At 42.4% G+C, this 16,155-nt stretch overlaps 2 protein-coding genes across 2 annotated transcripts in view; one reads left to right on the top strand and one right to left on the bottom strand.

Annotated features, from left to right (window-relative positions):
- The window catches only part of psmd2 (proteasome 26S subunit ubiquitin receptor, non-ATPase 2), a 42,080-nt gene extending 40,340 nt beyond the window's left edge, over window positions 1–1,740 (bottom strand). The window contains exon 1 of the mRNA XM_078207306.1: window positions 1,503–1,740. Within this exon, the coding sequence (XP_078063432.1) occupies window positions 1,503–1,634 (132 nt within the window). The 5' untranslated portion in view covers window positions 1,635–1,740. The remainder of the gene's footprint in view (window positions 1–1,502) is intronic.
- Window positions 1,741–13,576: 11,836 nt separating this feature from the next.
- The window catches only part of ece2b (endothelin converting enzyme 2b), a 178,073-nt gene continuing 175,494 nt past the window's right edge, over window positions 13,577–16,155 (top strand). Inside the window, exon 1 of the mRNA XM_078207051.1 lies at window positions 13,577–14,084. Coding sequence (XP_078063177.1) covers window positions 14,052–14,084 — 33 coding nt within the window. The 5' untranslated portion in view covers window positions 13,577–14,051. The remainder of the gene's footprint in view (window positions 14,085–16,155) is intronic.

Raw genomic sequence — 16,155 nt, 5'->3', positions numbered from 1 at the left:
AACAATCTGTCCTGGTCCCTCCATGCCAACGCTATCGTTAAGAAAGCCTACCAATGCCTCTACTTTTTCAGAAGACGAAGGAAATTTGGCACATCCACTACGACTCTCACCAACCTTTACAGATGCACCTAGAAAGCATTCTTTCTGGTTGTATCACAGCTTGCTGTGGCTCCTGCTCTGTCCAAGGCCGCAAGAAACTACAAGGAGTCATGAATGAAGCCCAGTGCACCACACAAACCAGCCTCCCACCCATTGACTCCATCTACACTTCCCACTGCCTCAGAAAAGCGGCCAGCATAATTAAGGACCCCACACATACTCTCTTCCACCTTCTCCCGTTGGGAAAAAGGTACAAAAGTCTGAGACATGCATCAACCAACTCAAGAACAGCTTCTTCCCTGCTGCCATCAGACTTTTGAATGGATCTACCTCGTATTAAGTTGATCTTTCTCTACACCCTAGCTGTGACCATAACACTACATTCGGCATTCTCTTCTTTCCTTCTCTTTGTGCAGTATGCTTTGTCTGTATAGCGCACAGGAAACAATACTTTTCACTGTATACTAATACGTGACAATAATAAATCAAATCATATATATTAGCATACTGATACCCATATGTCAATGTGTGCGATTTGTCCCAGCCACCAGAGCTAATCACCTTATTTAAACCAAGATGCTCCACATCAACTCTACATAAAGCACCTTAATGAAACATTACAGTCAAACAGATTTAATACTCAGTGGAAATTAACCACTGTAGTATAAATATACATGATGTGGAGATGCATATACAACAGAGTCTAGAGGGGAAAAGCCCTCATGAAATGCCTATTCATATATTTAAATACTACTTTGGATTTCAAATTCACATCCTGTCACACACAAGCGTTAAAATCGCCTTGATCCGGCTGCAGATTTCACATTCATCGGAGTTAAAAACTATATTTAAGATAACTTAGAAAGAGGCTGTTTCAAGGTACTAAAAATTAGGTAGGGATATTTAAAAGCCGATTTTAAGCCTCCCGGAAGGCCAGTGGGGCAACAGAGCTGGAGTAGTTGAAACACTTTCACACGTTATTAATCAATAAACAACTTGCTTGGTTAGAGATAAACTCCAAGGTATTTCATTCTTTAAGGAAACGGTACCACATGCTGAGAGCGTTAGCGCTGCATCAAGTGGGAACCATTCTGAGCATAAATCACTGACCCGACGATTCGGGACCATGTTTAATGAAGGCGGTCATTAACAGGCTGGGAGTCGCGGCTTTAACTAGGAGCGGCCTAGTTTGTGCTGGGAGGCCGATGCCGGCTCCGCAGCCAGGCAGGGGGTTTGTTGCTGAGGGTGGGCTGGTTGCGGAGGAGTGAAGAGGAGGTTGTTTATGGGGCTGAGGCAAAGGGACGGAGAGAAGGCCTCAGCCTGGCTGAGTGACTCTGCAGGAACCGGCTTTGGCGCTGTTTCCCGGCGGCTGAGAGGCGGAGCCGCCGGCAGGTTGACCTTACCAGCTCCTGCTCCTTGTCCTCATTCTCCTTCTTGTTCTTGTCCTTGTCCTTCTCCTTGCCGCCCCCCGCCGCCGCTTTCTCCTCGCCTTTCCGCGGCGCCTGCTGCTGCTGTCCTTTCTTCGAGTCCTCCATCACCGCGCGCAGCTCCCACCCTGCGGAATGCCGGGTAACCTCTCCCCGCGCCGACGTCACCGCTACGGCGGCCGGCCCGAGCTGGCGGAGAGCGCGTTTTCACCACAGCCCAACTTCCAACCGCCTGTTCAACAACAACAACTTAACCAGCTCTGACCAATTCTCTATTCTCTCTCCACAGATGCTGTCAGACCTGCTGAGATTCTCCAGCATTTTCTGGGGTTTTATTTGTTTCAGATTCCAGCATCTGCAGCGTTTTATCTTTAACAACTTCTTTTTCAAACCTTTCAAAAAATCATTTTTATTCCGGCCAAAAAAAACAAATTCCAAATGAATCCAATTCATGAAGCAGGATTCTCCAGCCACACTCGCTTCAAAACCGGAGAATCCTGCCCGAGGTCAATGGACTTTTACATGGTCCCCCCCCCCCCAATTGCACGCCATTCTGGGCTCGATCCGACACTTCATTCTAGCACATAGGCCGAGATGGCTTTGAAAAATTTCATCGGGTGACGCCTCGGTTGAACCTCATCGGCAACCCTGATCATTGACTCTACCCTAACTTGGAAAATCAACCTGCCTGTGACAATGCCCTGAAAGCAATGTGGTGCTGCCTGCAAAGTCTGGCACTGATTCCCGTGAACGCTGCATGACACAAGGAAGGGGAAATAGCCTCAAATTGACGAGTGATAGGCACATTATCAGGTGCATGTTGCTTATGTACCGTTGTGAAACATGTCGCTCTAATTGGATATCAGCATAAGAACATAAGAAATAGGAGCAGGAGTAGGCCATCTAGCCCCTCGAGCCTGCCCCGCCATTCAATAACATCTTGGCTGATCTGAAGTGGATCAGTTCCACTTACCCGCCTGATCCCCATAACCCCTAATTCCCTTACCGATCAGGAATCGATCCATCCGTGATTTAAACATATTCAACGAGGTAGCCTCCACCACTTCAGTGGGCAGAGAATTCCAGAGATTCATCACCCTCTGAGAGAAGAAATTCCTCCTCAACTCTGTCCTAAACTGACCCCCCTTTATTTTGAGGCTGTGCCCTCTAGTTCTAGTTTCCTTTCTAAGTGGAAAGAATCTCTCCACCTCTTCCCTATCCAGCCCCTTCATTATCTTATAGGTCTCTATAAGATCCCCCCTCAGCCTTCTAAATTCCAACGAGTACAAACCCAATCTGCTCAGTCTCTCCTCATAATCAACACCCCTCATCTCTGGTATCAACCTGGTGAACCTTCTCTGCACTCCCTCCAAGGCCAATATATCCTTCCACAAATAAGGGGACCAATACTGCACACAGTATTCCAACTGCGGCCTCACCCATGCCCTGTACAGATGCAGCAAGACATCTCTGCTTTTATATTCTATCCCCCTTGTGATATAGGCCAACATCTCATTTGCCTCTTGATCACCTGTTGCACCTGCAGACTGGGTTTTTGCGTCTCATGCACAAGGGCCCCCAGGTCCCTTTGCACAGTAGCATTTGCAATTTTTTTCCATTTAGATAATAATCCAATTTGCTATTATTTCTTCCAAAGTGAATAACCTCGCATTTGTCAACGTTATACTCCATCTGCCAGATCCTCGCCCACTCACTCAGCCTGTCCAAATCTCTCTGCAGACCTTCTACGCCCTCCACACGATTCACTTTTCCACTTATCTTTGTGTCGTCTGCAAACTTTGTTACCCTACACTCAGTCCCCTCCTCCAGATCGTCCACATAAATGGTAAATAGTTGAGGCCCCAGTACCGATCCCTGCGGCACGCCACTAGTTACCATCTGCCAACCCGAAAACACCCATTTATTCCGACTCTCTGCTTCCTGTTGGATAGCCAATCCCCAATCCACGCTAACACCCTACCCCCAACTCCGTGTGACCCAATCTTCTTCAGCAACCTTTTGTGAGGCACCTTATCAAATGCCTTTTGGAAATCCAAAAACACCGCATCCACCGGTTTCCCTCTGTCAACCGCACTAGTCACATCTTCATAAAAATCCAACAAGTTCGTCAAGCATGACCTTCCCCTCATGAATCCATGCTGCGTCTGCTTAATCGAACCATTCTTATCCAGATGGCCTGCTATGCCTGGAAGATCCAGTGTGAGGGGATGATTCTGGAGAGGAGTCCTTTTAATGAGATGCAAATGTTTTGAAATGGCGTTCGTGACGTACCACAGTGGGAAACGCAGCCCGCCATTTGAGAGCTGGAGCACACAATTGCGACATAGTTTTACATCAATGTAAAACCGATTTTTTAGCCTTTCCACTCCCACCCACAATGGTGCCCACCTGAAAGGGAGGGGAAAACTCCAGCCTTGATGCTGAGTCAGACGTTGTGGCTTCAAGCTGTACTCGAGGAATTTGAGTCAATAATTAAAGACGACATTGTGGAGATGTTGCACTAACCAGTGTGCCATTCTTTGAATGAGTGGGCATAGTGCATTCTACATTACAAAATCAAAAAAAGTGTTGATGCCGGAAATCTGAAATAAACACAGAAAATGCTGGAAACACACAGAGGGTCTTCCAGCATCTGAGGAGAGAGAAACCGAGTTATCAAGCAAAGTCCTGTGCTTTCACTAGTGGGGAGCTTGGCGGCAGAAATGGAATGTAATTACGCAGGATGGTGGCATACCAGACCCCCACCCCCCTTCCCTCCTCTGCCAGAATTAAATTCTAGTTGGGAAGGTCTATAGTCAACCTTTCAACCCCGCTGTGTTTTGAGGCCCTTAAATGGCCAATAAATGACCACTCATCCTGTCACTATTGGTATTAACCCAGTGGTGGATGGACCCATTGACACGCAGCATAATGACCAGTTTGTTGTCTCTGATGGGGGGATGGTCCCTCAGTCAAAGACACTCAGTGCCTGATTGAGGAACTGGACATCAGGAAGTGGAAAGGGACTGCCAGAAGCAACCCCTTGTCTTTGTTGCAAAACCCAACACCTTTCTCCCAGTGAGCCCCACCCCATGAAATAACTCCCTCTACCAGCACCACCACCGTCAACATTACCTACCAGCAGCTTGGGCGCTCCACAGCCCTGGGACTCCGTTGCCTGTCATAGAGTTATTGAGGTTTACAGCATGGAAACAAGCCCTTCGGCCCAACTTGTCCATGCCGCCCTTTTTTTTTAAACCCATAAGCTAATCCCAATTGCCCACATTTGGCTCATATCCCTCTATATCTATCACACCCATGTAACTATCTAAATGCTTTTTAAAAGACAAAATTGTACCCGCCTCTACTACTATCTCTGGCAGCTTGTTCCAGGCACTCACCACCATCTGTGTGAAAGAATTGCCCCTCTGGACACTTTTGTATCTCTCCCCTGTCACCTTAAACCTATGCCCTCTAGATTCCCCTACCTTGGGAAAAGATATTGACTATCTAGCTGATCTGTGCCCCTCATTATTTTATAGACCTCTTTAAGATCACCCCTCAGCCTCCTACGCTCCAGAGAAAAAAATCCCAGTTTTTCCAGCCTCGCCTTATAACTCAATCCATCAAGTCCCGGTAGCATCCTAATAAATCTTTTCTGCACTCTTTCTAGTTTAATAATATCTTTTCTATAATAGGGTGACCAGAATTGCACACAGTATTCCAAGTGTGGCCTTACCAATGTCTTGTACAACTTCAACAAGACGTCCCAACTCCTGTATTCAATGTTCTGACCGATGAAACCAAGCATGCCGAATGCCTTCTTCACCACTCTGTCCACCTGTGACTCCACTTTCAAGGAGTTATGAACATGTACCCCTAGATCTCTTTGTTTTAAAACTCTCCCCAACTCCCTACCATTAACTGAGTAAGTCCTGCCCTGGTTCAATCTACTAAAATGCATCACCTCACATTTGTCTAAATTAAACTCCTTCTGGCAAAAACCATTGTCTCCTTAATGGTGCTGCTGAGCACAAGAACTACCAACCTCTGATGTGCTGGCAGTGCTCGGTAGGTGAGGCTTTAGTTTATAGTGTTTTGATTCCAGGGGAAGGCCCACTGGTAGCCTTGCCAATGCCTGATCTGCTTGTGATTCGACTGGCCTTGCTGAAATGATGTTAGAAGTCTCATAACACCAGGTTAAAGTCCAACAGGTTTATTTGGTAGCAAAAGCCACAAGCTTTCAGAGCGCTGCCCCTTCGTCAGGTGAGTGGGAGTTCTATTCACAAACAGAGCATATAAAGACACAAACTCAATTTATAAAATAATGATTGGAATGCGAGTCTTTACAGGTAATCAAGTCTTAAAGGTACAGACAATGTGAGTGGCGAGAGCGTTAAGCACAGATTAAAGAGATGTGTATTGTCTCCAGACAGGACAGTTAGTGAGATTTTGCAAGTCCAGGCAAGTCATGGGGGTTACAGATAGTGTGACATGAACCCAAGATCCCGGTTGAGGCCGTCCTCATGTGTGCGGAACCTGGCTATCAGTCTCTGCTCAGCGACTCTGCGCCGTCGTGCGTCGTGAAGGCCGCCTTGGAGAACACTTACCCGAAGATCAGAGGCCGAATGCCCGTGACCGCTCTCCGGCATCTCCACATCTTGCTGAAATGAGGCAGCATAGATACCCCTATTTAAGAAAGGAGGGAGAGAAAAAGTGAGGATCTACTGACCTGTTAGACTGGCATCAGTAGCAGTAGAATTGCTAGAATCTATCATGAAAGATGTAATAACCTGACCCTTAGAAAATAATGGTAGGGTTGGGCAGAGACAATATGGATTTAAGAAAGGGAAATAATGTTTGACAGATCTGCTGGAGATTTTGGAAGACGTAACTGGCAGAGTAGATAAGGGAGAACCAGTGGATATGGTGTATTTGGAATGTCAGAAGGCATTTCAATAAGGTTCCACTCAAGCGGTTAGCAAACAAAATTAGAACACCTGGCAGAGGAGGTAATATACTGGCATAGATTGAGAATTGGTTAATTGAATAAATTGATGAATTGAATAAAAAACAGAGCAGAAATAAATAGGTCATTCTGAGGTTGGCAAGCTGTGACTAGTAGGGTGCTGCAAGGGTCAGTGCTTAAGCCCAGCTATTCACAATCTATGCTGACAATTTGGTTGTGGGGATCAAATGTAATATTTCCATGTTTTCTGATGATACAAAACTAGGTGGGAATGTGAGTTTTGAGGAAGTTGCAAAGAGGCTTGAAGGAATTTAGATAGGGTAAGTGAATGGGCAAGAACATGGCAGATGGACTGTAATGTGGCATAATGTGAAGTTATCCTCTTTGGTATGAAAAACAGAATGCAGAGTATTTCCTGTGCGGTGAGAGATTGCGAAATGTTGACGTTCAAAGGCACCTAGGCGCCCTGTTCATATACCAGTAAAAGTTCACATGAAAATGCAGCATGCAATTAGAAAGGCAAGTGGTATGTTGCTCTTTATTGTAAGAGGATTTAAGTACAGGAGTAATGATGTCTTGCTGCAATTGATTTGATCTGATTTATTATTGTCACATGTATTAGCATACAGTGAAAAGTATTGTTTCTTGCGCGCTATACAGAGCATACCATTCATAGAGAGGAAAACGCGAGAGTGCAGAATGTAGTGTTACAGTCATAACTAGGCTGTAGAGAAAGATCAAGTTAATGCAAGGTAGGTCCATTCAAAAGTCTGATGGCAGCAGGAAAGAAGCTGTTCTTGTGTCGGTTGATGGGTGACCTCAGACTTTTGTATCTTTTTCCTGACGGAAGAAGGTGGAAGAGAGAATGTCCGGGTGCATGCGGTCCTTAATTATGCTAGCTGCTTTGCCGAGGCAGCGGGAAGTGTAGACTGGTCTTCTTACCTAAGGAAGGATACACTTGCCATGGAAGAATTGCAAAATAGTTTCCCAGAACGATTCCTGGAATGGCAGGATTGTTCTATGAAGCAAGATTGAGACTGTATTTTATAGCGTTTAGAAGAATGAGTAGTGATGTCATTGAAATACACAAAATTCTCACAGGGCTCCCCAGGGTAGTTTCAGGAATGATGTTTTTTCTTGGCTGTGGAAAATTTAGAACCGGGGAGCATAGTGTCAGAATAAGAGGAAGGCCATTTAAGGCTGAGATGAGGAGGAATTTCTTCATTCAGAGGATGGTGAATCTTTGGAATTCTCTATCCCAGAGGGCTATGGAAGCACAATCATTGAGTATGTTCAAGTCAGAGATCAATTGAGTTCTGGATTTAAAGACATAAAGGGATATGGAGATAGTGCTGGAAAATGACATTAAGGTAGAAGATCGACCATGATCTAGTTTTATGGTGGCGTGGGCTCAAGGGGCTGAATGGTGTATTCCTGCTCCTATTTCTCAGAGGCTCTCTAGCTGGCAGGCCAGGTGGGAGGTGGTGGCATTGTGGTATTGTCACTGGACTGGAAATCCAAAGAGCCTGAATGATGCACTGGGGGCCTGGTTTTGAATCCCACCAGATGGTGAAACTTGAATTCAATAAACAAATCTGGAACTAATTGTCTAATGATCACCATGAAACCATTGTTGATGGTTGTAAAAACCCATCTGGTTCACTAATGCCCTGTTGGGAAGGAAATCTGCCATTCTGACCTGACCTACATGTGACCCCAGACCCACATTAATATCGTTGACTCTTAAATGCCTTCAGTTCAAGGGCAATTAAGGATAGGCAATACATACTAGCCAAGCCAGCATCATCCATATCCCAGGAATAAATTTTTTAAAAGCTGACAGGCCAGATTTGCACACCTCAACAAAATTCCACCCAGTAGGTCATGACTTTATCAGAAATATACGAGGAGAGGCAATGGATAAGTGGCATTATCGCTAGGATATTAATCCAGAAATTCAGCTAATGTTCTGGCCACCGGCAGATGGTGGAATTAAGAATCTACTGATGACCATAAGTTCACTCATGTCCTTTAGGGAAGGAAATCTGCTGTCCTTACCTGGTCTGGCCTACATGTGTCTCCAGAGCCACAGAAATGTGGTTGTCTCCCAACTGCCCTTCTAGGGCAATTAAGGATAGGCAATAAAACGCTACATTCTACATCCTCCCCTTTCCTTCCCTTCCCTATATAGCGTGCAAGAAACATTACTTTTCACTGTATACTAATACATGTGACAACAATAAATCAAATCAAAATGCTGGCCGTCCAGCTATGCCCATGTGCCACGGATGAATGAAATAAAGATTCCATGGTACTTTTCAAAGGCTAGCTGTGAGATTTCCTGCCGTTCCAGCCAACCTTTATTCTGCACTCAACATCTACAAAACAGGTGATCTCGTCATTTATTTCTTAACAGTTTGTGAGACCTTACTGTCGGCATTTTGGTTCCTGGGTTTCTCTGCAACAGGATCGACACTTCAGAAGTACAATCAATATTGGTTGCGGAACGTTTGGATGTCCTTAACCCGCGAAAAGCGCTTTATACTTAGTTCTTTAATATTTTGCAGGCTTCATTGTAATATGGAATGCATTTTCACAGTTGAGGAAGAAGTTTATACGCATATATATATGAACTGAATAGCCGCGAAATCAAGTACTATTCCATATTCAAAATCGTTCACTCTACAGATGTGTGTAAAGAAACTCAAGCGGATCTAATTTATTGAAACTTTTTTGTATAGTTACCGGAATATTTAGGCGAATGCCGAACTTGCATATTCCGGAAATGTCCTCAAGGTGTCGCTCCGATTCTTTATGTCGAATACTAGTTCCATCAGCAACACTCCTGTTGTAAATAAAAGCAAAGAACAATTTTCCCAAAGTATGAAGGCACATGGCACATCTTGATAGTTGATAAAATCATAATATGTATATAACGCTCTATAATTAGAAAAGGAAAGGGACATACTACTTAGAGGACAGGAATATATGTTTCTTTATGTTACGATGAATATTCAAAACGTCTTTGAACACATATGATTTACCAATTTTTTTTGCATTTGTCTGGCTGTGGATAGGGCATTCAAAAAAACTATTTTCTGGAGAGCTGGCTGGCGTCGTAAAAACGATCTCTCTCACTCTCTTCTGGTACCTAAGAGAGCATGGTTATGCTTGGCAAAGTGTTGTCTTCTGTAGGTTCTTACTGACCAGGAAATTCTCCTAAGTAATATAACTGTCTATTTAATAGCTTGATTGCAAACATCTTTTCCCCTCCAATTATTATATATTTGAAAATATCGGCTTGCTGCACGTTACATTTTGCATGATTTTTAAAGTTGCAAGGAGTTACTGGTTACTTATTGAATAAGAGGTTATGCTGGTACAGATTATGCTAAAAATACAAAGCTAATTTTATTATTTCATAAAAGATTACGAATTCATGCATCAAATAAAATTATACATAATACCCTGTTCGAGTTGTGTAATGGTTTTCTATGTAACATTGAAATCAATATGAAAATAATGTTATCCAGTCTCTTCTGCCAAAGGCTATTATTGTTACCATTGGTCATGTCCAATTATTATGAATCTGCCAGAGGCCCGGCCTCTTATATTCTTTATGACTTTTGCACTACATTCTAACACGTTGAAACTAAAATCGTTGTTGTTATTCTGACAATTTATAGACCTTTAATACAGAAAAACACTATTAAACTGCAATACTCATATCCATTTAATCTGATTTGGATTGACTGCTGAACAACATAAAAACCATCTTTTAGCCAGCTCTTTTCTGCTAAATTCAATAATTGATTTTTGTATCTAAAAGCTATGTCATGCAAATGTCACTAACTTGTAATGGCCTTCACTGATTGATTACAATTTCTATATTGTCTTTCTTATCGCCTTGCACTCACAATCCTCTGCATAGTTTGGTTCCAGTTAATATTGGAATTAAATAGTTCTTTGCATTAAAACATTTTAAAAACTGTCTAAAGCAGAAGTGGTTTTAAATTTAATGTGTTAAGAACCCCACTGATGTTAAATGTTAAGGTATTTCAAACCCAGAAGGGCAACTTGGGACACCAGTTCTTAGTGGTGGAAATTTCCAATTTGGTTTCATGTGAGGAAAGATATGCAAACCAATGAGGAACAGTCAGTCTTGTTGTATTCAATTAATAAAGAATACTTATTAACTTAAAAAACTCAAGAATGACTACAATACACTGTAACAGTTCACCTATCTACATTAATGGCAACACACACACTGTATCACATGAAGTTAACCCCTGTTCCCAACTATCTACATTCCTGAACTCTGAGAAATGCCCTTTTCCCCAACAACATTCAATATTTAATAACTTGAGCTAATCACAGTTTATAGTTATTACCCATAAGTTTCCTTTCAGTTTTGGAAAAGCTTTCTTCAGTTCAGCAAAGCCTTTCTTCTTTTTATTTTTAAACAGAGGCTTACATCACCAGCTTGTTTTCGGGAGAGCCTGCTCTCTCCTCCTAGGTGTGACTATGTTGGTAGCTGCTTCCCTCCCACTGTATTCAGTTATCCTACTATGGATATATTGTTTCCCTCCTTTGATATTACCCTATCTAGATAACACCATAGACCAGACTTTTAGCATATAGATGCAAAGTATTTTCTTATCTCTGCACTTTGAACTCACCTCTTCTACAGTTCTTAACACCTATTTCTACACACCATTGGTCAACTGCTAGTCACTTTGATAAACACTTGTTTTCCTACTGCTACACTCATTCACATATCAAAAACACCCCTTCAGACAACTGCACTCATTGGTTCTCCTTTTATCTAATTCTTTAGTTTATTTTATCCCAATTTATTTTTAATCTTGATTTTACTCAATTCTTGAATTTTTCATTTATTCCAGTGTCCTGACGTGGAAATAGGCAAATGACTAGCCAGCACTTGAATGAAAAAACAAAGGCAAATGTTTCCATTGGGTCCCTTCATCGCAATATTGTGTTCTATTGAAGGGTTGTAACCTGCAAGTTAACCTATTTTTCAATAAGATGCTAATTCCAGTCTTTACCAAAGATTTTTCCTTTTTCGTCTGAGTAGCCTTCTTTCCAATAAGCGGTTAAGTCAGTGCTATTGCCAAGAAGAGCAGGAGAGTTATCCATTGTGTTATGGTCAATATTTATCCCTCACTCAACATCACAAAAACAGGATCTGGTCAGTATCACATTGCTGTTTGTGGGCGCTTACTGTGCACAAATTGACTATTGGGTTTCCATCGGTGCAGCAGCAACTCTCCCTGGATTCTAGGATGATATCCACTCAGGGTCATGCCATGGGTCATCATGTGATTGATTAGCGCATGATGCAGGATGTCCCATCTGGACAACCTGTCCAGTCCATCAATGTTGATTTTGCAGGTGTCTGACCTGAATACTTTTGGAGCTAACTTCAAGAAGGATACTTATGTTTGTTCAGTGCAGCTCAGGAATAACCAATATGCCACCATTAGCAGTGCTTATGTCCTGACTCTAGACTCCGGTGACGATGTTAAAGGAAACTTCTATTTTGACCTTGAAGAAGTCCTCACTCCATCTTGAATGGAATCATTGGACAAAATAGGATGGGAAATGCCAATGCAAATAAAGTCATCCTGCTGACAAAGTATGCATAGCATAGTCTCATTACAACAAACACCCTCCTCCATCAGAAGAACACAAGAGGTATCCTCGACCAAAGCATTGGCACTTCCTGGGTTATGTCATTGTTCCGGTCAAAGATCTAAGTAATGTCTGTATTACTAGATCTATATTGGTGACTCATGCCTGCTGGACAGATCATAGACCGTGTTTCCTATATTATAATAGCGACTGCACTTCAAAAGTACTTCATTAGCTGTAAAACACTATGGGAGGTCCTGTGTTATAAATGCAAGTTATCTCAAGGAAGGGATGAAGATGTAGTCGTAATGTCACTGGACTAGAAATCCAGTGGCATTGACTAATGCTCGAGGGACATGAGTTGAAATTGCACCATGACAATTGATGGAACTTAATTCAATTAGTTAATAAATTACATTAATGTTTAAAACTCTGGAATTGAAAACTTGTCTCTGTAATGGTGTCCATGAAGCTATAATTGATAGTTGCAAAAATCCATCTGGTTTGTAATGTCCTTTAGGGAAGGAAATCTGCTGTCCTTAACTGGTCTGGCCTATATGTGACTCCAGAGCCACAGAAGTGTGGCTAACTCTTAATTGCTCTCAAGAAGAATTAGTGATTGTGGTTTTAGTCAAGGGGCAGTTGGAGGAGGGGGGGGGGGGTTGAGAGGGTTATTGGCGTGTCGGGGTCAGCAGGATAGTGGGGGAAGGGTAGATAGGGGTGCTAACGGGTTGTAGTGGGAGGGGATCCAGTGAAAGCGGGAGGAGTCAGTATCATAGTTGCTTCGGGGTTAGAAATGCATTTAATGCTTCTAACTTTCCCTGGGTTACCATTCTGCCCAGAGGGTGGAAACCATCCCAAGTACCTGAGTTAAATCAGAATATCGATGGTATAAGATATGGCAATCGGTGATTGCCGATCGGATGTTTAAATTTCCTGGACAGTCCTTGTGTGGGGTCTCCGGGGAGTTGTGTCTCTCTGTGTGTGTGTATATATATATATATAGGGGAGGGGAAAGCGGGGTGGTGCCCTAGTGCATTTCTGGGTTGCCTCCTGAGTATTAACTCTCCCCACCCCCAAAGAACGAAGTGCTGGGTCATTATCCATCACCTTTTCCCGAAAAAAATACACATTACTTTTGGGGCGTCAATTTGATTGTAATGGGTCTATAGTTTAAAGGAAGCGTTTACACTGTCTCCTTCAGCGTGTCAGACTGAACGCTGTCATTTGTCAAATGAATATTCCACAGTACCAATCGTGCTCCAACTCACTGACCAGTTGCTAATAAAGAAGCCCCTCTAGCCTTTGTCGGAGTTTGTGTGTGTGTGTGGCGGATGTGAATGACCTCAGTGTAATTAACCAGCCACACTCGCGTGTTCACGGTGTCAGTGTTTAGCTGTTGATCACTTTCCATCTCCCAGCCTCATCTGCATGAAAGCTGAGCGGCTGACAGACCTGGAAGCGGAATGAAATTCTAGTTGCGTTTTGCACTGAATAAATCATGACCGGAGCGTATATATTGAAGTGCATATGCCTTTGCCACACCTGATGTGTTGCCGGCCAGCTCTGAGCTACAATGGATTGCTTGTCATAGTAACGGGGTGCGCATTATGTGATTGGAAGAGAAGCACCTCAGCAGATTGCTGGGCCTCCAAGGCGCGGCCATCCTCATTCTGTGCATCCTCCGATTCATTTAGCAAACAACAAGCACGTCGCCGATTTTGAAAATAAACAACAACAAAATAAAACCCCTTTACATTTCTACAAATGAGTAAACAAATACATCCTGGACAGCTTTCCGCCGGCTGCCATTAATACGACAAGATGTGGACAAGCCATGTCACTCGCTGATGTTTTGATCGCCGAAATGTTAGAGGCGTGAGAGACCAAAATCCATTTCCAGGATGAATGTGGCTCTACAAAATCTCAGCAATAATGTAAGTTCCGAGCCGGCTTTGTTGATACTTGTATGTGTAGTGATAGACATGCAGAGTGGGCATTATGTGATCGCGTTTATTGCAGAGTGAATTCACCAAGTCAAAAATAACAGGAAGGATTAAAGCCTCTCTTGCTCGCAGTAAATAAATATTTGCCCATTTGTTTTAAATGTAAACTGTAAGCGGTGTTTAAATAATCCGGAGACCCCCATAAACACTGTTTGCAAATAATAATTCATGATTGGCATAAAGGTTTAATGGAAAAGTACTGGCAAGACGGCTGTCCATTCTGCTTTTGAATATGAAAAAGGACCTTGTGTGTTTCGGCATCACTACGAGATGTTTTTAAATATGATATTTTACAAAAATGATGTGCGACATTGTTGTGGATCTTTGCACAAACAAGGCACAGAATGTGTTCCAATCGCGGTTTTGTTAATTTATAGTTGTAAAGTGGACCATAGTTTATTTCCCTGGACCGCAGAGAGGATGGTTTATATGTGGAACAGATCGATCCTGAGCTGATGCACGAATTTAATTTTCTTAAAAAAGAAAAAGCTATAGGGGCGATTTTCCTTTGCAATTCCTAATATAAAAGTTGGAGATGAGAAATGAGCACTTTCCAACATGCATCTTAATATCGCGCGTCTGGGTACAAACTGGCCCGGTGGGAGAATATTATTGTCATGCAATGAGCTCCGTGGAAAGGGAACAGAAACACCGGTCAGCTTATTACATTTATTTTGCCTTTTTGCTCCCCTCTTCAGCGACTAGGTCATTTGAGATGAAAGTACACTCATATAGTCTTTAAAAGGGCGAAAACAAAAATCGCTTACCAATGATATTCGTGTAACAGGTGACCGCTTTGAGAATTGCCAGTTTGTTTGTATTTTTATGAGCACAGAACCCAATCTAAAATAATTTTATTCTAGCCTGTTATGTATCACCACTGTGCTTTGGTTAATTGTCGTTACAGGACAGGTAAATTGGATTAAATAAATGATTTCGCTTTAGAGGACTTGTGTACTTCTGCTCAATTTTGAATACCTACATGTTGCAAATAGATTTTTTATTTATTATCCTCGTCCCATATACTAATTTATCTGCACGCCAATTAGGTATCTGGGGTTGGTAAATTGGCACCTACTTATTGCAAACGATATTTATTTACCAATACAGCTGAGGTATAGATTTAGAAACATGATACCAATGGTAGGTTTGACTGGTGGTTTAGGACATTTCTCGATTAGCCTGATGGATTGAATTAGCCCTGCACATTCCTGTGTTTCTTTAAACAGTGATTTTAACAAGTACTTATGTCATGTGCTACCATGGTGATGTACAGATGATAATCATTGTACTGGTTTATTGGCTTGGGAAAAAAAGGCATTGATTAACATAATTCCCAAAAATGTTTAACATTCAGCTAAAATTACTGGACAGAATTTATTTTATATTAGTGAGAACAATATTTCTTCGCACAGTCAACAATATTTAAAATATTAGACTGAGGAGAATTCATTACTGTATAAATTGTGATTCTCCCTCTTATTATCATTAAGAGCTTTTGAGAATTGCTGTTAACAATCCACCTCCTTCCTGAATGCATCTCTGTATTACAATAATGCGTATTTCAATAAAATATTGCTCCAAGGTTTATCTGATGACATAATACATAAATCAATATTATCAGAGAAAATGGCTATCTGATTAACCTTAACGCAAAAATAATTAAAGGTGCTAATCTGACAAACACCGAGGGGCAAAATCGGATAGCTCCCAAAAACAGACAGTGGATCATAATATGCAGTTAAGCTTGGTCATTGCTTTTATGCTGCCTGCCAATTTAAATGAAGGTAGTATGCAGCCCAGTGCTCAGTGAGTGCATGCCTCAGTGGGAGCTCCAAGTTTATGCGAGGCTCCCACCATTTAAAGCCAACCTGCAATGCATAAAATCAGCTGCATCTCTTACAAGACGTAAACATTTTAGCTAGAGAAGTGATTGGGGAAGAGAATCTGAACAGGTAGAGTAAGACTAATGGGACAGCAGGGGAAAGAGCCACTGTTCTCA

Source organism: Mustelus asterias, chromosome 3 (genome assembly GCF_964213995.1).
Source record: "Mustelus asterias chromosome 3, sMusAst1.hap1.1, whole genome shotgun sequence".
Lineage (NCBI taxonomy): Eukaryota > Metazoa > Chordata > Chondrichthyes > Carcharhiniformes > Triakidae > Mustelus > Mustelus asterias.
Note: the sequence above shows the minus strand (reverse complement) of the source record. Positions and strands in the feature narration are given on the sequence as shown.